Source organism: Bubalus kerabau, chromosome 5, assembly GCF_029407905.1.
Source record: "Bubalus kerabau isolate K-KA32 ecotype Philippines breed swamp buffalo chromosome 5, PCC_UOA_SB_1v2, whole genome shotgun sequence".
Taxonomy (NCBI): Eukaryota; Metazoa; Chordata; class Mammalia; order Artiodactyla; family Bovidae; genus Bubalus; species Bubalus kerabau.
The window spans coordinates 94,499,397-94,526,074 of record NC_073628.1 but is presented as its reverse complement, the minus strand read 5'-3'; the positions used below and the strand labels follow the sequence as shown (position 1 = coordinate 94,526,074).

The 26,678-nt window shown below is 36.3% G+C and overlaps 1 protein-coding gene across 6 annotated transcripts in view; it reads right to left on the bottom strand.

Moving 5' to 3' along the window:
• Positions 1–26,678, bottom strand: part of DNM3 (dynamin 3) — a 660,520-nt gene that overhangs the window by 105,824 nt on the left and 528,018 nt on the right. For all 6 annotated transcript variants that reach the window (XM_055582241.1, XM_055582242.1, XM_055582238.1 and 3 more), the window contains one exon: positions 10,487–10,598. In XM_055582241.1, coding sequence (XP_055438216.1) covers positions 10,487–10,598 — 112 coding nt within the window. The remainder of the gene's footprint in view (positions 1–10,486; positions 10,599–26,678) is intronic.

Below are 26,678 nucleotides of genomic sequence, written 5' to 3'. Positions count from 1 at the left end.
GATGGTCTTGATCCCTGTCTCCTGTACAATGTCACAAACCTCATTCCATAGTTCATCAGGCACTCTATCTATCAGATCTAGTCCCTTAAATCTATTTCTCACTTCCACTGTATAATCATAAGGGATTTGATTTAGGTCATACCTGTATGGTCTAGTGGTTTTTCCTACTTTCTTCAATTTAAGTCTGAATTTGGCAATAAGGAGTTCATGGTCTGAGCCACAGTCGGCTCTTGGTCTTGTTTTTGCTGACTGTATAGAGCTTCTCCATTGACCATTATATCTACTACTGCGGGCAGGAATCCCTTAGAAGAAATGGAGTAGCCATCATGGTCAACAAGAGAGTCCAAAATGCAGTACTTGGATGCAATCTCAAAAACGACAGAATGATCTCTGTTCGTTTCCAAGGCAAACCATTTAATATCACAGTAATCCAAGTCTATGCCCCAACCAGTAACGCTGAAGAAGCTGAAGTTGAACGGTTCTATGAAGACCTATAAGACCTTTTAGACCTAACACCCCCAAAATATGTTCTTTTCATTATAGGGGACTGGAATGCAAAAGTAGGAAATCAAGAAACACCTGGAGTAACAGGCAAATTTGGCCTTGGAATACGGAATGAAGCAGGGTAAAGATTAATAGAGTTTTGCCAAGAAAATGCACTGATCATAACAAACACCCTCCTCCAACAACACAAGAGAAGACTCTACACACGGACATCACCAGATGGTCAACACCGAAACCAGATTGATCCAAGGGTTAGCACCTCCCTAAAATGTCAGCAGCTGACTGCCTGATCCTCAGCATGCATAGACTTGCTATTAGTGCACTCACATATCTCAGGCAATTTAAACAATTAAGAGATGCAGGACATGAAATTCTAGACAACAACTCAGTGTAATGTGTGTCCAGGACCAAAGAGACTATTCAAGAATCAAAATACAGCATATGGTGTGAGAACTAAAATTTTGTCCAAACGGTTTTTTTTCCAATAGTGACAATATTAGTTAGAAATATTATCCTTTACTTCTAGAAGAAATCCTTAATCAATTTAATAAGTTACCTTCTGTTTTAAAAAGCAAACTTTTAGTGGGCTAAGTTCACCCCCCTGGGTCCTTCACAAAAGCCTATCTTGTGATTTTATAATATTATTTTTAACTTCATTAAATATTATTACTTGGGTCATAAGCAATTATAGCAAGATATAAATTTATAAAGTGACACATTTTCAATACCAACTCTATCAACTTATTCCATAATAGCACATTCCATCAAATTAAACTGCAAGATTTCCCACATTTGTTTTAAATTCTATATGTATGGCTTATGAATAGCAACTTTGATGAATTCCAGCTGGCTTAAATATGCAGGCAGACCCTTATAAAACAGATTCTTTTCAATTCTTATTGTATTCAATGAGGCCTATTTTAAGTGGGCCACCTGGTAGGATAAAGCACTAATAATTCTCCATAGGAAAAAAAATAGGAAAAACAAATCACCCTGCTAAACTTAAGACTATCTTCCCTAACTACATTACTCTTACATACCTAATATAAGTGAGAAGTAGTTCTAATCTTCTGGAAAAGTTAAATTAAAATTTTAACAAGCAAGCCACTCTGTGAACTACTAAATTACTCATTTATCTGTTACAACAACAACATTAAAATAGTTTCCACCATGTGTGTGTGTTGCTTGGTTTCACAAATCATACACATTTCAGTCTCCCCCTCCATTCCCCACACCCTCCTGCCTCCATCCAGCTGGAATACATCAAGCACGCAGAAGCCAAGGCAAATGTTGACCCCACCCTCCTCCATCCATTTTAAGGCACCTTCAAAGCCAGAGCACTGATCTAGTTCGGTTTCACCAACAAAGCCAGCCATCCTGCTATTTAAGACTCCAGTTTAGGGTTTTTATAACTGCACATTAACATGAGAGCTTTGATTTTGGGTCAAAAACGTCAGCTGCACTGAGTTTCATCAGATGGTCGTACCCTTTCTGCAGAAGAGTCCTCATTATTAAATCATCATCTTTGCTCTCAGTGTTGCTCTCTTTCCTTATAAAAACAACCTCTCTGAACTGTCCAATAACCAGCCCTGAGGAACGTAATATTTCCTTTCCGAAAGGTCAAAAATGAACCGCCACGATGGTAGTCCAAGCTCTGTTTTCTCTGACATTTGCACAGCCTCTATCATTTGTGTACTGTCACAGACAGTCATTTCAAAGCACAGAAACACTCTCACCAAGGGCACATGCAGGAGGGGAGTGGGGACTGAAGAGACAGAGGAGCTGCAGGAGGACAAAGAACTTACTTTGTTGTTCCCCTGTGCATGTAGCCGCAAGGAAAAAAAAAAAAAAAAGAAATATGTTAAACAAATTTATTTTAAAATCATGAGGTTTTTCATGCTAGATCAAAATCAAAATAAGTACCTCTTCACTGACATCCCATTCATACATATAGCACCCAAAGCTCACGGACGAGTCAAAGATTCTACTTACATTAAGGGAAATCATACATTTATAACACTAGAAAATTATGACAGAGATTTCCCCCTTTCTTTCTACTTGAAATACTTGAAGTACCGGGAACCTGGCCAAAAAGCATTGGTTTGAATTGGTAATAAGTGAGCTGTTAGCATGAAAGGCAAAGTATTTAGTATGTCGGCTTGCCCTTTCCTGACAGCCCCTCCTCCAACATGCCAAGCAGTGGAAAATTTCATCAGCCAATGCATTTTTAAACAAACACTGCATCCTTGGTTTCAAAGAAGGTGGGGGGAAAAAAAAAAGAAAAAGAGAAGAGGAAAGGAGTGAGTGATTCTGGGGAGACAGGGCAAGCAGACCACGTTACGACCTCCATCTGTACCATTCCTTTATTTCATAAATTACGAGTTTGGTCTTGGGCTGGCATGGGAAGTGAAAACTGTATAGTGGGGAGGCAGCCAAAATAAACACTGGTCCACATTCAAGAAAATGGGTCTGGAAAGGTTAGTTACAAAAATGTAGTCATTTCTAAAAGGGACGTTCCGGATAGAGACACAGAGAGCAGCCAGCAACAGGCAGCAGGCAAATGGCTGTCTTGTTTCAAACTGGAGCGGCAGGAGTATGATTTATATCAAACAATTTAACCCACATATGGCTTAAAAAAATAAAATGGTGATTCATTACTCCCAGGGCAGCCTGAGTCCTTGCAAGGTCAGATCCTGTGGGGGAGACGTGATGCGATATAGAGAGGGAACAGATCTGAACTCTCCTCACAAGGGGCCCAGAAAGAATGTCTCTCTCCACTGAGATGCAGAGTGGAAGAGAGCTGTGAGTGGAGTCTGTGCCTGTGTGGAGAAGCCTGAGCACAGGGTGTGGAGTAACAGGTTGGGCTGGAGATCTGGCATTTAGTTTTAAGAGAGGATGTGTGTGGGGAAGTAATACATACAAAAATTTTCTGGAGAGCAGTAAGGGAATGATTGCAGGAGAGTGTATTTTCTGGAAAACAATGCCAGCTGGTGACTCTAGGGGGGATGGCTAATTCAAGGACCATCAGGGCCATCATATTGAATAAAAACATAAATTTAAAGACACTGAAAAAACAGCATAGAGAAGTTTCCTGACATTGTGAGTGGCCGTGATATAACCATTAACATCCCTGGTTTATGTGAGACATAAATAATGGTACCAGAATGAATGAAATCAGGGGGAAAGGAGTCTTTTGTAAAGACTATGCCAATGGTTCAATAAGGCAATAAAGATCCCCAGAGAGAATTTTATCAGGAATAGAATACTATCTTAGAGAATAATGGGACCTTGGTTCTCCAAAGAAGTGCAATAGTGCTGAAAATACCTCAAACAGATGGAGATTATTGCATTCCACAGAGTGCAGCTTTTGATCTACCAAATAAGTTTCAGGAGTTCAACCAAGTATTTTTGCACATTAGGGAATGGCTGGCTTCCCTGCACGGTGGCAGATGGTTCTGTTTGTAGTGGCAACAGTGATGTCACCGAGTAGGGGGCCTTAATCCTTAAATACGAGAAACATACAAGTGAAAGACGTGGTGTGGCTTTGCCATTTCTTATTTCCTTCAATCATTTCCCCAGTTGTCTATTCTGAGACAGGCATAGCAGTCATGACTGGTGAAATGTAAATTCTCTATAATTCCTCCACTACTCTGTATGGCAGCATTTATATTTAGAAAGTCCCTTCATTGAAAAAAAAACTAAACTATTGGTCATGGAGCTGCTCTAATTTCTGTGGGAAGCACTGTCGAATAAGCTAAGAATAAAGTTATGTAGAGTGGGACGAATATGGGTGTTTTCTATCTTGTACACAAGACTGCTGAGTAAATACATGGGAGTGGTCATCACCACATTAATAAATACTTATGGGGCTCTGTGTCCATTCCTCTCCTCCTCCTAGAGTGAAACAGACACTTTCATCCTCATTTGCTTTTTGCCACAGAGAAAAATTCGGTTGTAAAGTCTATCCAAAAAGACTTTCTCATATCCCTGAGACTGCATTATGGGATGGTTTCAACCTCCAAGGCAGTCCTTAAAAGCATGAATTATGACTGGGAGAGTCCTGACTTCAGAGGTACAGTGAAGCTCCAAGGTGCTTCCATTTCTACTGTCTAGATGGTATATGATTTCTTAAGAGATGAAAAATGACAGTTGCTCTGTGACAACCTAGAAGGGTGGGGTGGGGTGAGAGGTGGGAGGAAGGTTCAAGAGGAAGGGTCATATACCTCTAGCTGATTCATGTTGATGTATGGCAGAAACCAACACAATATTGTAAAACAATTGTCCTCTAATTAAAAATTAATAAGTTAAAAAAGAAATCATATACTAGACAGGAGGACCATCTATCTATACAGCTAAAAAAAAAAATAACTCTTGTAAAAAGTTCTGAGGTGTATGTCTTAACAGATACACAAAACTGAATTTGTGCCACATCTGTTTCTAGGCTATGCACAGATTTGCAGCTGCACCTTTCAGATGGCCAGAATCTGAAGGGAGGAGGTTTGTGGACTCTCATTTCCCTGACAGCCTCTATGGCTCACTCCTGACTAAATGATGGAGACTTTGAGGTCAGTCTGTCCACAGGGCAGCATAATCTCAAGGCTCTCCTAAACAGTTTGGTATCCTCAGCCAACAGTTGGGGAGATTCTCCCCAGATTTCACCGATAGTTTGCAAAGAAAAGAGAACTACTAATGTGAGAAGTACAGCTTCATGGACACATTAATGATAGTCAATATCAATATTAAAGTCTACATGGCACCGAGTACTTTCCTCCAGGTGTAGGCACCAAGCTAGATGTGGTGTGCAATAGTATGCATTTAATCCTACAAAATCACTCAGAGAAAGAAATGATTATTTTGAGTTTAAAAAGGAATAAAAAACTAGAGAGTGAAATAAGTTGCCTAAGCCTTATGGCACATAAATAGAAGGGTAGGGATTCCAACACAAGTGGATTTGACTTCAAGCCTACCTAACTTCCACGCACAGAAGAATCTGGAATTCCTTCACATTTATATATAAAGTCATATTGTGAGCTGACAAAACTGTGCCAGGAAAATCAGTCATTTGTTATATGACATTCTTTAGGTATTTAATTAAATTCACACATTTCTATTTACACCTAGAGGAAAAATTTATGTACATGGATCATAATATTGTTTAAGTTTTAAAATTATGAAATTGTGACCTGTAGCTATTGATACACACACACACACTTTTTGATGCTGCTTAATCTTGATGGGGAAATGGTGCAGAACAAGAAAGGGAATAAAGTTTTGGATAGAGAGGTTAGTCGTAATCTTGGCAGAGGAACTCATTTTCAGTGCCTACTCCTGTTTTAACTTCCCCCAAATCTTTGAGGGAATATCAAAAACAAAAACAAAAAGCTATTAATCCCTTTAGAAACAACTTCATTTTGAAACTACATAAATTCCTATGTACTTATTTAATTTCATACGTATAAATTTCATACTGAGTATAATTTCAATTTAGTGGCCAAAGGAAATAGAAATAAAAAATAAAATTCTGTTAAATTCAAATTCAGGTTTAAATATATTTTAAAAATATTCTTGCTGCTCAGAAAGCTCAGGTGATGGTAGTATGCCAGAGTTCTGGGTCAGAGATGTTATGTCTACATTCACAGAGTAAGTCAGTGGCATAGTGGGAAAGTAAACTCAGGACTCATTTCCATTTTAGGGTCACATACCACGATGCTCAGATAAGAAGTCTACATTTAGCTTTAGGTCCAGAAAGTTTAAGAGACTGGAAAGTAATTAGAAAATGAACATGGCAAAATAAAATATATCAATGATTAGAAAACAGAAGGTAATTAGAAAATGTACATGGGAATATAGTTGGGCTGTTGTGCTTTATATAGACACCCACCAGTTTTTTATTCACATTGTACAGTAGCTATTTATTTGCATCTCTCTCTTCCACTAGACTTGGAACTCCTGTAAAGTAAGAACTGCCTTCTTTTTTTTATCTTTGAATCTTCAGAGTCCACATAACAGTGATGGATGAAGGGAAGGAAGGAAGTGGGAGAAGATGGAAGGAAAGGAAAGAAAGAAGAAAACTTTGTAGAAAACCCCAAGAGAAATGACCTAAGAGACAGAAGGAATAGAGTAGCAGAACATTATGAGTGACATAAAAAACATTTCACCATGCGGACATGATGGGAAAAGATATGACGAGGAAACGCGTGTTATAAAAAAGTATGCAACCTTAGTTTGGACAAAAAAAATTATTCTAAACATCAGCTCATCCAGATTTGCGTGATGGATATTTATCTAAATGAATCCAAACTTATACAATTTAGAAAAATGACCTATGTAGAATTTTTTCCAATTAGAATAGAGCTGTCTCATGTAAAAAGCAGAATTGTTTTGGTCTTGACTCATATCCATTTATGACACATGAACATTTCATTATTAGGGTAGGGATTGACTGGTTTGCTATTGACTCAATGGTTTAGTGATACAAAAACAGAAACACCAGAAATTCTAAAAATTTACTTAGAGACATCTGTTATTAGGTTACTCGGACTTATTTGTCAAATCTTTCTAAATTAAGAATAACTGTACCTAGAAGTATCATTTTCCCCAAACCTAAGATTGTTCTAAAATGGGGCTGGTGCACTGGGATGACCCAGAGGGATGGAATGGGGAGGGAGGAGGGAGGAGGGTTCAGGATGGGGAACACATGTATACCTGTGGCGGATTCATTTTGATATTTGGCAAAACTAATACAATTATGTAAAGTTTAAAAATAAAATAAAATTAAAAAAAAAAAAAAAGAATGGAGAGAATATCAGGTGAGAGAGGGAAATGAGGCAGAAAGACATGGGTCCAGACTGCCTCTAACAACTATCGTATCTCCTTTTCCTACTTTAAACACTCACCAACATAAAACATTTAAAAAACCTATTAGCTGCTTTCACAATTATTGTCTTTAATACATAGAAACCTGTCAAACAGGTATTATTATCCTCTTTTCACAAGTGAAGAGGGTGAAGTCAGAGAAATAAAATAACTCACCCCCCAAAAAAAAATAAAAAAAAATAAAATGCAATGTTTAGATAAGCATCCTACTTAGATTGCTTTCAGTAGTTAGCTGCCACTGAAACATCTGAAAGTCAAGCAATTGTGTAGTATAACCTGCAGAATTACATGGTGCAGAAGAAATGCAAATATTGTTTATGATGAAAGCTGAGAAAAGCAATGTTCATGGCATACTGCCAAGTTTAATTTCCTGTCATATCTTTGGCATGTGGTAAAAAGCCCCTTTGTCTCGATTTTCCAAGCAATACTACCAAACGTATTTTAATCAGCAAATAAAAATGATGTGAAAAGAATCAAAACAGTTTGTGTAGGACAATTCTAGATTTGCTTAAAATTGAGCATTCCAATAAAAAATAGCAAATATTTTATTAAGCATCTTCTTTTGTGTAGAGCTATGAATACATGAAAATTCAGGTTTATAAAAACAGTTCACAGAGGGAAGGGTAATTTTGCTTTCCCAAGACAGTATTTCCCTCATGAGAGAGGCACTGCATAATTGTTTTTAATAGCAAACTTGTCTGGTACGTTTAAAATAAATTTAGTTGACAAAATCATGACCTAAGAAAACATTTTCACAAACATTACAGTTTCTTGGAAGGAAGACACACACATACACATATACACATTCAGATATTTTATATAACCAAGCACATTTAGAAGACAGAAAATATCATAAAGTATTCACAATCACACCGGGACTGTATTATAAATATCCACAATGTTTTAACTCTCTTGTACTCACTTACATATGTAATCTACAATGAAAATAATCATCATCATCATAAATAAAAATGGAGTGCTAACTTATGTTCACCCTGTCCAGTGCTTTCCTTACATTATCTCATTTAACCCTGTCAACGATGCTGCAGATGATGCTTGTTATCTCCATTTTAGACACTGGAATCTTGAAAGATAAAAGGGCTACAAAGCTTGTAGGTGAGCATCAGAAATTTCAGTTTACACAGTTTGATGCTAAAGCCTGTGCTTTAACCCCACACGCTGTGCTGCTTCTCATAACACTCAGGCATAGCAATCTTACAAAAATGTAAATCTTATCATGTCACTAACTGGCTTGCAAGCCTCCAATGGCTTCCCATCTCACCTAGAATAAAGCACAAATGCTTGCCACTTCCTTCAAGGCCTATATAATCTGGCCACTGACCACTTCTGGAAATCATCAAGTACCTTCACTTGTCCAGACACACTGTAACTCTTAGGTGCTCTAAGACATTGAGCTGGCTTTGTACTTGCTAGCCCTCTGCCATGAGCACTCTCCATCAGACATTCACATCATTTACTTTCCCACTTCTTTCAGGAGCCTACTCCAATCAAAGGGGCTTTTCCTAATTACCTTTACTAAAATAAAACTCACTTGACCCTCATTCTCACAGTCTGCCGCTTTAATTTTTTACAGAACTTATCATTCTAACAAATAACAGTTTACAGTTACAAAGTTATTCATCCACTCTAATGTCTGTTCCTTGAGGGGCAGGACCTCACTGTTCACTTTAGCATCACTAGTGTCTAGAAAGATAGCTGGTGAAAAGCACACGCTCAGCAGGCTTTTGCAGAATGAATGAATAAAACATTGAGTATATGTGCATTTTTTAATACAGAACATTTGTAACATTAAACATACTACCGTCAATGGATAGGACAGAGTAATAAGTAACTATTAGAACTAACAACAAAAATCAAAGTGGTACAGAAGATACCTTTGTACCTACATATCACCTGGAAAGGGTCTGGTTTCACCCCATTTGGAGGGCACAGGGTGTGTCATGGGGATTCACTGTTTTAGGTACTAACCAGACAAGTGGAGGTAGAGATGGGGTTAAGAGGTCTACATGGAAACTAAAATAACAGCAAAGAAGAGAGTGTTTTGGCACAAATCCTCTATCCTTTACTTCTGGAACTTTGTGAAATTCCAGTGAAACCTCAGGGATATGGTCGGGTCTGAAATCCCCTCCAGATGCTTCAGTTGTCGCACAATGTACTCCCATCTCAGACTTTCCCTTGAGAAGACTTTATACCTATTTGGGGCCGAGAAATAACCCAGCTTGTGCATGGGCAGTCGTATAAACTAATCTACAGCCAATCTAAGCACCACAAAAGTCAAGATGAAGTAAATCCGCCAAAGCTCAGTCTCAGTGCTTAACTTCTAGGGGAAACCTGGATAGTACAATATCTCAGGGGTAGCAAGGAAGCAGCGAGAACCACACATCTGCAGAGTCTGTTTAATGCTGAGTGTACATATGTTGGGTGGGAATTCTGAAGTTTAAATCCAGACTAGTCTGTGTAATATTACATTTTCCAAAGAACACAAATAGAAGATCTGTTTATTAACTTGAATGAGAGAAGTGTCTCCAAGACACTTGAAATATATTAATAAAGATAAGTGGGACTAGCAATATAATATTTTTTGTTCTTTTTTTACTTACAGTGACATTAACCAGAGTTTAATTTTGGATACTGGTACTACAGACATAATGAAAGGAGGTAGCTTTTCATAAAAATTATATTTTAAAGAATATGAAAAAGTGTTATGACTAATAATATATATACTATGACTACATTAAAGAATGCTATAAACTGCTTAAATGAATACTATAGAATAGTATACTGTAGAATAACATAAAAAGGAAAATAAAATTTAAATTAAAACAGAGAAACTCTCTCATGCTTTGAGATTACATACATACATTAGGTTTTATGGCAAAGTTGGGCATTTTTTTTGACAAATATACTGGTAAACTTCTTAAAATAGAAGTCTAATGGATAAAAAGAAATATAAGCAAAGTAAAAAGTTAAAACTATGCCAAATTAATTAAGTCAACCGAGAACTAGTCCTTTAGCATAAAGTATGTTGAATTATGCTTTCTCAAACACGGTTACTAATTTAAAAATAAGAGATCAATCCACTTACTAAAGATTTATCAGGATAAACTCCAGCTCTCAGTAGAGATGCCTTCCAGCTGTCTACATCCTCCTGTGAATCACATGCCAGCTCAAGGAAGCGGTAGTCTTTGTATACATTCCTGGAGTTAAAAAAAAAAAAAGGAAAGAAAAAAATCAAGCTTTTTAGTTTTGAACCAAAACCAATATGATTTCATATCCCTACAGACAATGATGATACAAATGACAGTCCAAATGGAGGGTTATCTAACAGTCATTGATGAAAAACAAAAAACAATCTATTGCATTTAAAATAATTAACAAGTTCCCACATGTATGTATTATACAATTAAAACACCCTCATAAAAAGAATTGAGAGTCATCTGTACTGCTAAGCAATAAAAAGAGAAGGAACTAGAAATGTTCTCAGCATGACACACTGAGCGCCAGCTGATGGGGAATTGTTCTGAGGGGATGGACTTGCCATTGCCGAGTAATTCTATAAGTTTTCAAAGTTAATTTACAAGTCTAAATGGCTCATAAAACTTTAAAATTATGGCAATAATCTCAAAAGATAAAATACTATGCTGAATTCAAATCAGAAATGCTCATCAATATTGGGAAAAGGAAAGAACATGAACCAGTATTTAACAGAGTAAATTGCCCAGTTTATAACTGGGACAATATTATAAATTTATATGTCCTTGCCTAATAATAAAATAATACACAAGATGTAATACTTGAATAATTTGGAAACTAGATAAAAGTATAAAACTGGATACAATCATCCATTTTCTACTACTGACAGATAAACTTATTTCTTTATATTCTTTTGTTCTATGCATTTTTCATGCAGTTGATGTTCTCTCAATTTTGTGTCCTTTTCACTTACTAGCATATCATGGTCATATACTTATGCTATTACATCTTCATAAATATCAAATTATAATGGTATAATATTCATTAAGATAAATGTATGATAATTTTCTTGACTTTCTCCTAATAATAGATAAGTAATTTCCTTTATTTGCAATCATAAATAATACTTAACTACATATTTTTATCCATAAGCCTTTGTCTTTCTACCTTATTATCATTATTTTCTGAGGATAGATTTCTATAAATGGAGTTACAGAATCATTTTTCAAGACAATGATACATAAAGATAATTCTAGCCATCTTTCCAGAGAAGATAATCCAATTTTGACAGATACTAGCAAGGTACAAGATTAACAATCCTTTTCTCTTCTCTCTCCCAAGGTCTTCTCATTCATGCCTAAGAGTCTCAAATTACACCTAATCCAGATGACTTACATATTTACATCCCCTGTCTAGACCTGCCCCAGACTTATACTGCTCATTGACTTCTCCGCTTTAATATCTCAAAGGCACCTTGATGTAATGACTGAACTGGTGGTTTCCAACTTGATGCTCCAATTTCATGCAACATCAGCGTAATGTCTATAATTTGGAGGCACCTTGGACATCTTCCACATTCTCATTTACCTCCTTACATTTTACTACCTAAAAGTGTACAACCTGTATAGTGACTATCATCTTATTACTCTTTTTCTTCCAATATGAAAGAGGCTATTGAAAGTGGCTATTTCAATAAGCCTCCTCACTGGTCTCCCAGTATCACTTGGACACTTTAAATTTGCTCTCTTCTGGGAATCCTTATTATCTTCTGAAAATGTGAATCAGATATTTTTACTCCTGTTATAAAATACCCCAATACTACTTGCTTTTAGGAAAAGACCACTTGCTGTCATAGCCTACAAAGCCCTTCACAGTCCAGCCCACCATGATCTTCCTCTCTAGCTTCTTTTCATACTCTGTTCTCCTTTGATTTTTCTGCCATGCTTACCATTTACCTCCTCAATATGGCATGCTTACCCCTAAAGTCTTTGAATAAACTGCTATCTGTCTGCAGCTCTCTGTCCTTCCCTCACTACACAGTTAACTCTACTCTTTCTTGGTATCTCAGCTTAACCATGGCTTCTTCAGACATTACTTCCCTGATTCCTCTACAGGAGTCGTTCCTCTTTCATACATTTTTCATATTTTCATTTACCTTTCTTTCATAGTATGAATCATAGCTGTGATTTCAGTATTACATGTGGGTTTCTTTTTCTATTAACACCTATCTTTCCAACCAGCCTATAAGCAGTATTAAGTAGTGTATAGAATGTATCATTTTTATGCTCATCACTATATTTGCAGAGGATTCAGAAAGATGGTGGCTTCAGTGTGCTTTGTTTCCTCTCTACTTACAACTCAGGTAAAATACATCCTCTTAAGTCAAGAAGACATTAGGACTGGTAGTCTGGTAGAGGGTGTGAGCTAGATAACTGCTGTGGTACTTTCTTGCTCTGGGATGAAAAAAAAGCTTTGGGACCATAGAAGGAGAACTTTAAGACAAGGACTAGCATGTAGCAGCCCCTTAGTAGAGCTGACCCTCAAAAATCATAGGACTGCTGAGTATTCTCAATCCTCTGGCTGTAAGGAAGTATGGAAGGACTGAGTTTTTTCTAATCTAGTGAAGAAAAGCTCTCTCCAGGTGTTTCAAAAGGAAACTGATAAATTGCCCACTTCTGGCCATGAAGACTTCGATGTTTATTCCTTCCCACATTCACCAGTCCACTTAAAGTATCCACCAGTTGGATCTGTGCCACCATGAGCAAAGGAAAATAAAAGGACACGCACTGAGGTCTAACAGCCAGAGGAAACAAAGAATAAAGAAGGCAATCAGAGCAGTCTATAAACAATGGAGAATGGTTGGGGATTATAAAAGAATAATAAGTATTTGAAGAGGTACAAGAAAGTATTAAAAAAGACTTATAGGACTAAGAAAGAAAGACTTTTAAGTTAAGATATTGAGTAGGTAAGTTGAAGGAAAGGATGATGGATCTTGAGAAAAGAATTAGTAGATTTTAAGATTCAGTAGGAGAGTTAACACCCCAAAAAGATGTCCTTTTCATTATAGGGGACTGGAATGCAAAAGTAGGAAGTCAAGAAACACCTGGAGTAACAGGCAAATTTGGCCTTGGAATACAGAATGAAGCAGGGCAAAGGCTAATAGAGTTTTGCCAAGAGAACACACTGGTCATAAAAAACACCCTCTTCCAACAACGCAAGAGAAGACTCTATACATGGACATCACCAGATGGTCAACACCGAAATCAGACTGATTATATTCTTTGCAGCCAAAGATGGAGAAGCTCTATACAGTCAGCAAAAACAAGACCAGGAGCTGACTGTGGCTCAGATCATGAACTCCTTATTGCCAAATTCAGACTTAAATTGAAGAAAGTAGGGAAAACCACTAGATCATTCAGGTTTGACCTAAATCAAATCCCTTATGATTATACAATGGAAGTGAGAAATAGATTTAAGGGACTAGATCTGATAGAGTGCCTGATGAACTATGGAATGAGGTTCGTGACACTGTACAGGAGACAGGGATCAAGACCATCCCCATGGAAAAGAAATGCAAAAAAGCAAAATGGCTGTCTGAGGAGGCCTTACAAATAGCTGTGAAAAGAAGAGAAGCGAAAAGCAAAGGAGGAAAGGAAAGATATAAGCATCTGAATGCAGAGTTCCAAAGAATAGCAAGGAGAGATAAGAAAGCCTTCCTCAGCGATTAGTGCAAAGAAATAGAGGAAAACAACAGAATGGGAAAGACTAGGGATCTCTTCAAGAAAATCAGAGATACCAAAGGAATATTTCATGCAAAGATAAGCTTGATAAAGGACAGAAATGGTATGGACCTAACAGAAGCAGAAGATAGTAAGATGAGGTGGCAAGAATACACAGAAGAACTGTACAAAAAAGATCTTCACGACCAAGATAATCATGATGGTGTGATCACTGACCTAGAGCCAGACATCCTGGAATGTGAAGTCAAGTGGGCCTTCGAAAGCATCACTATGAACAAAGCTAGTGGAGGTGATGGAATTCCAGTTGAGCTATTTCAAATCCTGAAGATGATGCTGTGAAAGTGCTGCACTCAATATGCCAGCACATCTGGAAAGCTCAGCAGTGGCCACAGGACTGGAAAAGGTTGATTTTCATTCCAATCCCAAAGAAAGGCAATACCAAAGAATGTCAAACTACTGCACAATTGCACTCATCTCACACGCTAGTAAAGTAGTGCTCTAAATTTTCCAAGCCAGGCTTCAGCAATATGTGAACCATGAACTTCCAGATGTTCAAGCTGGTTTTAAAAAAGGCAGAGGAACCAGAGATCAAATTGCCAACATCCACTAGATGATCAAAAAAGCAAAAGAGTTCCAGAAAAACATCTATTTGTGCTTTATTGACTATGCTAAAGCCTTTGACTGTGTGGATCATAATAAACTGTGGAAAATTCTGAAAGAGATGGGCATACCAGACCACCTGACCTGCCTCTTGAGAAACCTCTTGAGGTCAGGAAGCAACAGTTAGAACTGGACATGGAACATCAGACTGGTTTCAAATAGGAAAAGGAGTATGTCAAGGCTGTATATTGTCACCCTGCTTATTTAACTTCTATGCAGAGTATATCATGAGAAACGCTGGGCTGGAAGAAGCACAAGCTGGAATCAAGATTGCCAGGAGAAATATCAATAACCTCAGTATGCAGATGACACCACCCTTATGGCAGAAAGTGAAGAAGAAATAAAAAGCCTCTTGATGAAAGTGAAAGAGGAGAGTGAAAAAGTTGGCTTAAAGGTCAACATTCAGAAAACTAAGATCATGGCATCTGGTCCCATCACTTCATGGGAAATAGATGGGGAAACAGTGGAAACAGTGTCAGACTTTATTTTTCTGGGCTCCAAAATCACTGCAGATGGTGACTGCAGCCATGAAATTAAAAGTCGCTTGCTCCTTGGAAGGAAAGTTATGACCAACCTAGATAGCATATTCAAAAGCAGAGACATCACTTTGCCAACAAAGGTTCGTCTAGTCAAGGCTATGGTTTTTCCAGTGGTTATGTATGGATGTGAGCGTTGGACTGTGAAGAAAGCTGAGCGCCGAAGAATTGATGCTTTTGAACTGCGGTGTTGGAGAAGACTCTTGAGAGTCCCTTGGACTGCAAGGAGATCCAACCAGTCCATTCTAAAGGAGATCAGTCCTGGGTGTTCTTTGGAAGGACTGATGCTAAGGCTGAAACTCCAATACTTTGGCCACCTCATGTGAAGAGTTGACTCATTGGAAAAGACTCTGATGCTGGGAGGGATTGGGAGCAGGAGGTGAAGGGGACGACAGAGGATGAGATGGCTGGATGACATCACTGACTCGATGGACGTGAGTTTGAGTGTATTCCGGGAGTTGGTGATGGACAGGGAGGCCTGATGTGCTGCAATTCATGGGGTCGCAGAAAGCTGGACATGACTGAGCGACTGAACTGAACTGAGGAGAGTTAAAAAAATATAAAGAAAGAGAAGTGTGGAGGAAAGAACCAGAGAACTAACCTGTAAATAATAGGAGGTCCAGAAAAAGACAAGGAAGATAGGAGGAGAAAAATAATTATAAAACAGAAACTATTTTTTAAAAAGGAAATTTAGCTTGATTTTTAGAAAGACTGAAATCTGTACATTGAAAACACTGTTTCAGGTAGAATTGGTGAGAAAAGATATGACACAAGCATGTGCTAAAATAAATCTTGTTTTTTGAGATAAAGAAAAGTCTTCTATAAAGAAACAGCAAGTTGCTTAAAAAGGAAAAAGACTGGCACTGGACTGAGCATTCAAAAGGTAGAAGGCAATGAAATAATATTCAAGTATTCTTAAGAGGACTGCAAACTCAGAGTCCTACATCCAGCCAGGTTAGAACCACATACCCAAACTTGAGAGTTATCCTAAAGCAGCATTAGGATTATAACAACACTCAGCAAACCTGCAGAGAACGTTCAAGGTGAAGAAAAACCAAGAGAAGAGAAAACACTGGTGAGCAACAAAACTTGTCATACTCAGAGTCAAATCAAAATAACTAATGATAGATCATCTAAGAACTGCAATATAAGGACTCAATACAAACTCTTAAAGTAGAAGAGTTCTGCCACAGAAATTCAAATAGTCTAAAACTTGAGGGAGAGTGAAAGGAAGTAAAGATATGCCCAAGTTCTCTTCTGATGGATGCAGGGGTGAATAGTGGAGAGGCAAAAGATACCAGAGTTCTCATATTGTTGGAAGAAGTGGGTAAGAAGAGAAGTAGGAGAAGAAAGTGTCTTGAGACAGAAATATTTGATAATTTGCCTCATGGAATAATAGGGCTATGTACTGATGAGTTAAAATATTAATAAAATAAAAAGTACAGTAGAACTCCCCAATTTAAAAAGCTAATACAAGGAAAATTAATAGCTTCTTGATAAAATCAACAGAAAATTAAGAAAAGATACAGCAGAATAAGAAAATGTAATGACAGCAATAAAATCAAGTATATTGATCACCAAATTAATAAAAGTAAACTGAATTCTGTCAGCTAAACAGTTAATGTAGGCTGAAAAAATAAAGCCCAATTTTATGTTATTTGCAAAAATAAAGGAACAAGTAAAGAGATATCAGGCAAACAGAAAACAAAGAAAAAAATCTGCATTGAGCAGCAATATTAATATAGGCAAGATAGAATTTAAAAGTACTGAACAGGATAAACAGAAATATTATATAATGATATAAAGTACAATTTATGAAGACTGGAAAATACTCTTAAACCTGTTTGCACCAAGTAACATAGTAGACAACTAAATGAAGCAAATGTTACTTTAAAATGTAAAGGTAAACTTGATATAACTATTGCATATAATTAATTAAAGTATAAATATGGAAAGCTTTTAATACATATTTTTCAAATTAAACATAGTGGACAAAAGATAAGTAAATGCACAAAAGAAATAAATAATACAACTGATGAATAAAATTTAATAGATTCCTTTATCACTTAAGTAGAAGATAAAGACTGTTTCATCATCAACAAATCATTTACAAAAGTCTGTCATATACTTGGATTTGTACATATATGCAATATCAGTTTTAAGAAATTAAAAAAAATAGAAATTTTATGAGTCATATTTTTTTGGTCATAAAGCAAAAAAAAAAAAGAAAAAATGAATTTCTAAAAAAAAACAGTCAAAAAGAAAAAAAAGCACATTCTTAGATAATCCTTGTATTACAGAAGAAACAAAAACAAAATTATAAATTATTTAGAAAGCAATTAAAAAATATAGATACATCATACTCAACCAATGAAGTACAACAAAGGCTGTGCTTTAGAAAATTTATGGCTTTAAATATGCTCATCATTTAGAGAAAAAAGAAAAAATGTTAATATTCATCTATAGAAAGAAAGGAAATTAACACAGATTAAAGCCAAAACTAATAAAATAGGAAATATTAAGAAAACATAAAGGATAAAAACATCCACAAGTATTTTCATTTTAGTAATAGATAATAAATTTAGGGTCTTAACTAGGGGAGAAAACAAAAGTAATACAAGATCAAAAATGAGAAAGAATAGAATACATACCCACAAATACATAGGAGATTGAGAAAATTAGAATCAAATACTTTATGCGATCCTATGTCAAAACTAAGAACCTAGAAATATATAAACCAACAAAATTAAACCAAGAAGAGTTGGAAAATCCAAGTGGTTTTTACAAAACACCACTAGAATTAATAAGATTCTTGCTTAAAAGACTAATATTGACTGCAGGACAAATGACAAAAATCAATGACTTTTTTCAATACTCCCAATAACTTTGAAATGGAAAAAATACTCCATTCATTTTAGGAGAAAGCCTATCAAACACACAAAAATAAATTTTCTTAAAACAAATATAAGATCTTCATAAATGGGAAGGCATTTTGGATGGGGTTAATTTGATTATACTATCACCCTAGTTCTTACTAAGTGATTAGTGCTTGTGAGTATTCAATAAATACTTATTGAATAATGACTACACTCACACCTTTAAAAATATTGACTATCATCTTTAGAATACCTCTGCAAATAATTTTATAATTGAAAAGTTATTCTCCATCAAAGTTCTAATACTTTTGCTAATGGCTCAGATGGTAAAGAATCTGCCTGCAATGCAGGAGACCCAGGTTCAGTCCCTGGGTGGGGAAGACCCCTGGAGATGGGAATAGCTACCCACTCCAGTATTCTTGCCTGGAGAATCCCATTGACAGAGGAGCCTGGCAGGCTACAGTCCATGGGGTCACAAAGAGCCAGACAAGATTGAGTGATGAAGCATGTCAAGGAGATTGAGCATTTTTATATATTTATGGAAATGGTGGTTCTTTGTTCTAATTTCATTATATGCTATTGTACATTACTGTAATAATTTCTCTTTTTTTAACTTGCATTTGCCTGACGTATCTTTGTCTCTTTTATATTTTTGCTTTTATCTATTTACTTTAGTTTTTTTTTAAATAGCAGTTTTATTGAGATATAATTCCCATGTTATACAATTCACTTATTGGAAATATGTAATTAAATGGCTTTTAATATAGTCATCAATAATGTGTAACTGTCAGCACAATCGATTTTAGATCATTTTCACTATTGCCCCCAAAAAGAAACCCTATATTCATTAACAGTCACTCCCTATTTCCTCCTACCTTTTGTTGAAGATCACCCCATTTCTCTGAAGATCAATTTATTTATTTATTTATTTTAGTTTTTAAAAAAATTTTATTGTTTAGTTGATTTATAATTTTTTTTTAAACTTTACAAAATTGTATTAGTTTTGCCAAATATCAAAATGAATCCGCCACAGGTATACATGTGTTCCCCATCCTGAACCCTCCTCCCTCCTCCCTCCCCATACCATCCCTCTGGGTCGTCCCAGTGCACTAGCCCCAAGCATCCAGTATCGTGCATCGAACCTGGACTGGCAACTCGTTTCATACATGATATTTTACATGTTTCAATGCCATTCTCCCAAATCTTCCCACCCTCTCCCTCTCTCTCAGAGTCCAAAAGACTGTTCTATACATCAGAGTCTCTTTTGCTGTCTCGTACGCAGGGTTATTGTTACCATCTTTCTAAATTCCACATATATGCGTTAGTATACTGTACTGGTGTTTTTCTTTCTGGCTTACTTCACTCTGTATAATAGGCTCCAGTTTCATCCACCTCATTAGAACTGATTCAAATGTATTCTTTTTAATGGCTGAGTAATACTCCATTGTGTATATGTACCACAGCTTTCTTATCCATTCATCTGCTGATGGACATCTAGGTTGCTTCCATGTCCTGGCTATTATAAACAGTGCTGTGATGAACACTGGGGTACACGTGTCTCTTTCCCTTCTGGTTTCCTCAGTGTGTATGCCCAGCAGTGGGATTGCTGGATCATAAGGCAGTTCTATTTCCAGTTTCTTAAGGAATCTCCACACTGTTCTCCATAGTGGCTGTACTAGTTTGCATTCCCACCAACAGTGTAAGAGGGTTCCCTTTTCTCCACACCCTCTCCAGCATTTATTACTTGTAGACTTTTGGATCGCAGCCATTCTGACTGGTGTGAAATGGTACCTCATAGTGGTTTTGATTTGCATTTCTCTGATAATGAGTGATGTTGAGCATCTTTTCATGTGTTTGTTAGCCATCTGGATGTCTTCTTTGGAGAAATGTCTATTTAGTTCTTTGGCCCATTTTTTGATTGGGTCATTTATTTTTCTGGAGTTGAGCTGTAGGAGTTGCTTGTATATTCTCGAGATTAGTTGTTTGTCAGTTGCTTCATTTGCTATTATCTTCTCCCATTCTGAAGGCTGTCTTTTCACCTTGCTAATAGTTTCCTTTGATGTGCAGAAGCTTTTAAGGTTAATTAGGTCCCATTTGTTTATTTTTGCTTTTATTTCCAATATTCTGGGAGGTGGGTCATAGAGGATCCTGCTGTGATGTATGTCAGAGAGTGTTTTGCCTATGTTCTCCTCTAGGAGTTTTATAGTTTCTGGTCTTACGTTGAGATGTTTAATCCATTTTGAGTTTATTTTTGTGTATGGTGTTAGAAAGTGCTCTAGTTTCATTCTTTTAGAAGTGGTTGACTGGATTTCCCAGCACTTTTTAAAGAGATTGTCTTTAATCCATTGTATATTCTTGCCTCCTTTGTCAAAGATAAGGTGTCCATATGTGCGTGGATTTATCTCTGGGCTTTCTATTTTGTTCCATTGATCTGTATTTCTGTCTTTGTGCCCGTACCATACTGTCTTGATGACTGTGGCTTTGTAGTAGAGCCTGAAGTCAGGTAGGTTGATTCCTCCAGTTCCATTCTTCCTTCTCAAGATTGCTTTGGCTATTCGAAGTTTTTTGTATTTCCATACAAATTGTGAAATTATTTGTTCTAGCTCTGTGAAGAATATCGTTGGTAGCTTGATAGGGATTGCATTGAATCTATAGATTGCTTTGGGTAGTATACTCATTTTCACTATATTGATTCTTCCAATCCATGAACATGGTATATTTCTCCACCTGTTAGTGTCCTCTTTGATTTCTTTCACCAGTGTTTTATAGTTTTCTATATATAGGTCTTTAGTTTCTTTAGGTAGATATATTCCTAAGTATTTTATTCTTTCCGTTGCAATGGTGAATGGAATTGTTTCCTTAATTTCTCTTTCTGTTTTCTCATTATTAGTGTATAGGAATGCAAGGGATTTCTGTGTGTTGATTTTATATCCTGCAACTTTACTATAGTCATTGATTAGTTCTAGTAATTTTCTGGTGGAGTCTTTAGGGTTTTCTATGTAGAGGATCATGTCATCTGCAAACAGTGAGAGCTTTACTTCTTCTTTTCCAATTTGGATTCCTTTTATTTCTTTTTCTGCTCTGATTGCTGTGGCCAAAACTTCCAAAACTATGTTGAATAGTAGTGGTGAGAGTGGGCACCCTTGTCTTGTTCCTGACTTTAGAGGAAATGCTTTCAATTTTTCACCATCGAGGATAATGTTTGCTGTGGGTTTGTCATATATAGCTTTTATTATGTTGAGGTATGTTCCTTCTATTCCTGCTTTCTGGAGAGTTTTGATCATAAATGGATGTTGAATTTTGTCAAAGGCTTTCTCTGCATCTATTGAGATAATCATATGGTTTTTATTTTTCAATTTGTTAATGTGGTGTATTACATTGATTGATTTGTGGATATTGAAGAATCCTTGCATCCCTGGGATAAAGCCCACTTGGTCATGGTGTATGATCTTTTTAATGTGTTGTTGGATTCTGATTGCTAGAATTTTGTTAAGGATTTTTGCATCTATGTTCATCAGTGATATTGGCCTGTAGTTTTCTTTTTTTGTGGGATCTTTGTCAGGTTTTGGTATTAGGGTGATGGTGGCCTCATAGAATGAGTTTGGAAGTTTACCTTCCTCTGCAATTTTCTGGAAGAGTTTGAGCAGGATGGGTGTTAGCTCTTCTCTAAATTTTTGGTAGAATTCAGCTGTGAAGCCATCTGGACCTGGGCTTTTGTTTGCTGGAAGATTTTTGATTACAGTTTCAATTTCCGTGCTTGTGATGGGTCTGTTAAGATTTTCTATTTCTTCCTGGTCCAGTTTTGGAAAGTTGTACTTTTCTAAGAATTTGTCCATTTCTTCCACGTTGTCCATTTTATTGGCATATAATTGTTGATAGTACTCTCTTATGATCCTTTGTATTTCTGTGTTGTCTGTTCTGATCTCTCCATTTTCATTTCTAATTTTATTGATTTGATTTTTCTCTCTTTGTTTCTTGATGAGTCTGGCTAATGGTTTGTCAGTTTTATTTATCTTTTCAAAGAACCAGCTTTTGGCTTTGTTGATTTTTGCTATGGTCTCTTTTGTTTCTTTTGCATTTATTTCTGCTCTAATTTTTAAGATTTCTTTCCTTCTACTAACCCTGGGGTTCTTCATTTCTTCCTTTTCTAGTTGCTTTAGGTGTAGAGTTAGGTTATTTATTTGATTTTTTTCTTGTTTCTTGAGGTATGCCTGTGTTGCTATGAACTTTCCCCTTAGGACTGCTTTTACAGTGTCCCACAGGTTTGGGGTTGTTGTGTTTTCATTTTCATTCGTTTCTATGCAAATTTTGATTTCTTCTGTGATTTGTTGGTTATTCAGCAGCGTGTTGTTCAGCCTCCATATGTTGGATTTTTTAATAGTTTTTCTCCTGTAATTGAGATCTAATCTTACTGCATTGTGGTCAGAAAAGATGCTTGGAATGATTTCTATTTTTTTGAATTTACCAAGGCTAGCTTTAGGGCCCAGGATGTGATCTATCCTGGAGAAGGTTCCGTGTGCGCTTGAGAAAAAGGTGAAATTCATTGTTTTGGGATGAAATGTCCTATAGATATCAATTAGGTCTAACTGCTCTATTGTATCGTTTAAAGTTTGTGTTTCCTTGTTAATTTTCTGTTTAGTTGATCTATCCATAGGTGTGAGTGGGGTATTAAAGTCTCCCACTATTATTGTGTTATTGTTAATTTCTCCTTTCATAGTTGTTAGCGTTTGTCTTACATATTGTGGTGCTCCCGTGTTGGGTGCATATATATTTATAATTGTTATATCTTCTTCTTGGATTGATCCTTTGATCATTATGTAGTGACCTTCTTTGTCTCTTTCACAGCCTTTGTTTTAAAGTCTATTTTATCTGATATGAGTATTGCTACTCCTGCTTTCTTTTGGTCCCTATTTGCATGGAAAATCTTTTTCCAGCCCTTCACTTTCAATCTGTATGTGTCCCCTGTTTTGAGGTGGGTCTCTTGTAGACAACATATGTATGGGTCTTGTTTTTGTATCCATTCAGCCAGTCTTTGTCTTTTGGTTGGGGCATTCAACCCATTTACGTTTAAGGTAATTACTGATAAGTATGATCCCGTTGCCATTTACTTTATTGTTTTGGGTTTGAATTTATACACCGTTTTTGTGTGTCCTGTCTAGAGAATATCCTTTAGTATTTGTTGGAGAGCTGGTTTGGTGGTGTAGAATTCTCTCAGCTTTTGCTTGTCTGAAAAGCTTTTGATTTCTCCTTCATACTTGAATGAGATCCTTGCTGGGTACAATAATCTGTACTTTAGTTTTTAAAAGAAATATCTGTTATAAATGCTAACCTTAGAGTAGGCTTTTATTTTTCATCCCAGTTTGAAAATCACCATCTACAATCAGGAAAATTTTAATCATGTTTATTTCTCGTCTTTGTTGTTTCCTATTTTTTTTTTTTTAGTGGTTTTCAGTTCTACAGGTATATGATTATCTTTAAAAGTTTTTCAAATCATTCTTCAATTCATTTTTGAGAAGGCAATGGCAACCCACTCCAGTACTCTTGCCTGAAAAATCCCATGGATGGAGGGGCCTGGTGGGCTGCAGTCCATGGGGTCGCTAGGAGTCGGACACGACTGAGCGCCTTCACTTTTACTTTTCACTTTCATGCATCAGAGAAGGAAATGGCAACCCACTCCAGTGTTCTTGCCTCGAGAATCCCAAGGACGGGGGAGCCTGGTGGGCTGCTGTCTATGGGGTCGCACAGAGTTGGACACGACTGAAGCGACTGAGCAGCAGCAGCAGGAATAAAATCATAATTCTTGGTTTCTTGAGGGATTTAGAAGCTTTTACTTTCCATAGCATCTCATGACATTTGCAAATCTGTCTAGAGATACAAACCTAGAAATTATTTCTGAATTTTGTTTTCACATCTTTGAGGCTCCTTTTCTCTTTCTTTCCTTTTGTATTCAATTTTGTTACACTTAAGCAATTATTTAGATGGAACTCTACACGTTCAACTTTAATAAATATATCATCAGGCATTTTCCACCTGGACATCTCTATTTGTAAATTCTCACTTGGGTTCATTTTATGAGTTGGCTCAAAATAGAGTTGGACATCTGAATTTTTGGTTGGGGCAGTCTCCACATTTCTCACATTGATTCAGTAAGTAAGTGAAGAAATTTATTTCTTTCTTTTTTACTATGTAGTCCAATTTTCCTTAACCAGGGTAAAGCATGCACTAGTCACTCAAAGGATTTCAATCTAGTTCACTCCATGAGTCTTGCAAATAGTTGATTGATGTTTGCACTCTTGAGTGCTTTTGACTTTCCAACTCTGGTGTGTATGACTTTTTTCAGATAGAGTGATGGATGGAGAAGGGTAAAAGAGAAACTTCTAAGTTTTTACCTTCTTAAAGAGAAAGCATCTCCTTTAATATCCATAGCAACTCCGCAAAATTGATCATAAAGCTGTTTTACAGTTAAGCAAAATGAGATTGAGAGAGATTAGGTGACTTTCCCCAAATCACATAGCTAAGAGATGGCACCACCTGGGCCTACCACATTCTTTGGCATACAGCCTTTGTAAAACAAATATTAGTCCAATGAATGAACAAATGTATCAATTAATAAATGAACTATGGAATGGGCATATTTTTAAAACCATTTTTTTCATTTTTGACTGGATTCTTAACTTTCTACAGAAAACCTAAAATTTAAAAAGTTTGAAGAGGCAAACTGCAATAAGTAGAATGAAAAACTTAATTAAATTGGGGTATATTTAAAGGAAATATATCTTCCAAGTATGACAGTTTATTGTTGGAAAATCTGAAAGGTCATATCTTTGCTACAGAGCAGAAAGGGTAATGGATTATTTTGGTGGAATCAAAATTCATCAGCTTTTAATTTTCTAATTATTTCTATACAATAGCTTTTAGTTACCACTTAGGTTTCTATCTGAGGCATTTCCACTGCATAGTATGAGTTACTTTAAGATGTAAAGGTATGGGGAAGGCAAAGTTGGACAAATGCCATGGGAGTGCTTGGCCAGCTGAAGAGCAGGAAAAGTAGAGACTTTCCACACTCTCTAAGCAGATCTGAAGAATTCAGCTTTGGCCCATTCTTACTGACCTTTCTCCAGAGTATTTTCTTTCAGGGACTCTTCACATGGAAAATTTTAATTTTTTTTTCCTTCTAAGGATAGCCAAATTCTTGAGAGGGAAAATAATTATCTGGTTGAAACATTAGAAGAGGGTCAAAGGCTTCTGGTGGCTTTGGCTGCCTCATTTTTACCCATTCTTGAAGCCTCATCTTAGGCTGTGTCTAGACATCCAAAGAGAGTTGGATACAGGTCTAAAACACTGAATTGAGCTGATTTACTGGAAGTCTCATAAATTCTGTGGATGCAGCTTCCAGGGTCTCACCACATGCTGTAGCTATATAGATAACCCACAGCAATTTGTACTGACAGCATTTTTTTTTGTTTGTTTAGTCTATTTCAGCTGCAATCACACAGATATGACCTTCTGAATGATTTCACCATGAAATCAATCTTAACTATGTGTTTTGGACTTTGAAAAAACAAAATTCATCTCAATATTAAAAATGATCATAAGGAAATATATCCCATAGGTAAAAGGCTTTTAAGTGTTACACTATTGGGAACATGACCACATGAGCCCATATTTGATATTTCATGAACCCACTTTCATTCACATCATAAGAATGTCTTTGAGTGTTAAAAATGTGAAGTTTAATTTCCTTGCCTATGACAGCTCTTCAAACATCTGAGACCAGATATAATGTCTCCCATAAGTCTTCTAGTCCCTAAGCCAACTCTTTTGCACTTTTCCAAGCATTTCTCATATGAAGAGGATTCTAGATAACACTGCATCCTTCTTGCATTCTTGTGAATTTGCTCTATTTTAAATGGATTTTCTGAAAATGACATGCCATCAACTGATCACAAATCTCCAGATACAATATTATTCAGATGTAAGGAAGAAATCTGGCAGAATTTTTATCTGCATTATGGACAGTAAACTTTTACTAATGTAAGTTTAATTAAAACATAGTAGGATAAAGACCATAAACACCTATTAAAATCCAGGCTGTGCCATTTATTATCTTATATGACATTGGGTTCCAAAATTACTGCTGATGGTGACTGCAGTCATGAAGTTAAAAGACGCTTGATCCTTGGAAGGAAAATTATGACAAACCTAGGCAGCCTATTAAAAAGCAAAGACATCACTTTGCTGACAAAGGTCCATATAGTCAAAGTTATGGTTCTAAAAAAGAAACAAAAATACATTGTCAGCATTTAACAAGTTGGGAAATTATAAAACTAGACAGAGCAAAATGCAGGATATAATAGTTAGGAACTAATTATGGAAAAATGAATTATCATTGGTAAAATTTAACAGTTTCTTCTTTGATGAATCAAATAAAGAAACAGCACTGTAATATCTAGTAAATAAAAGATGAGAAAAATAATCAAAATCAGGAATTG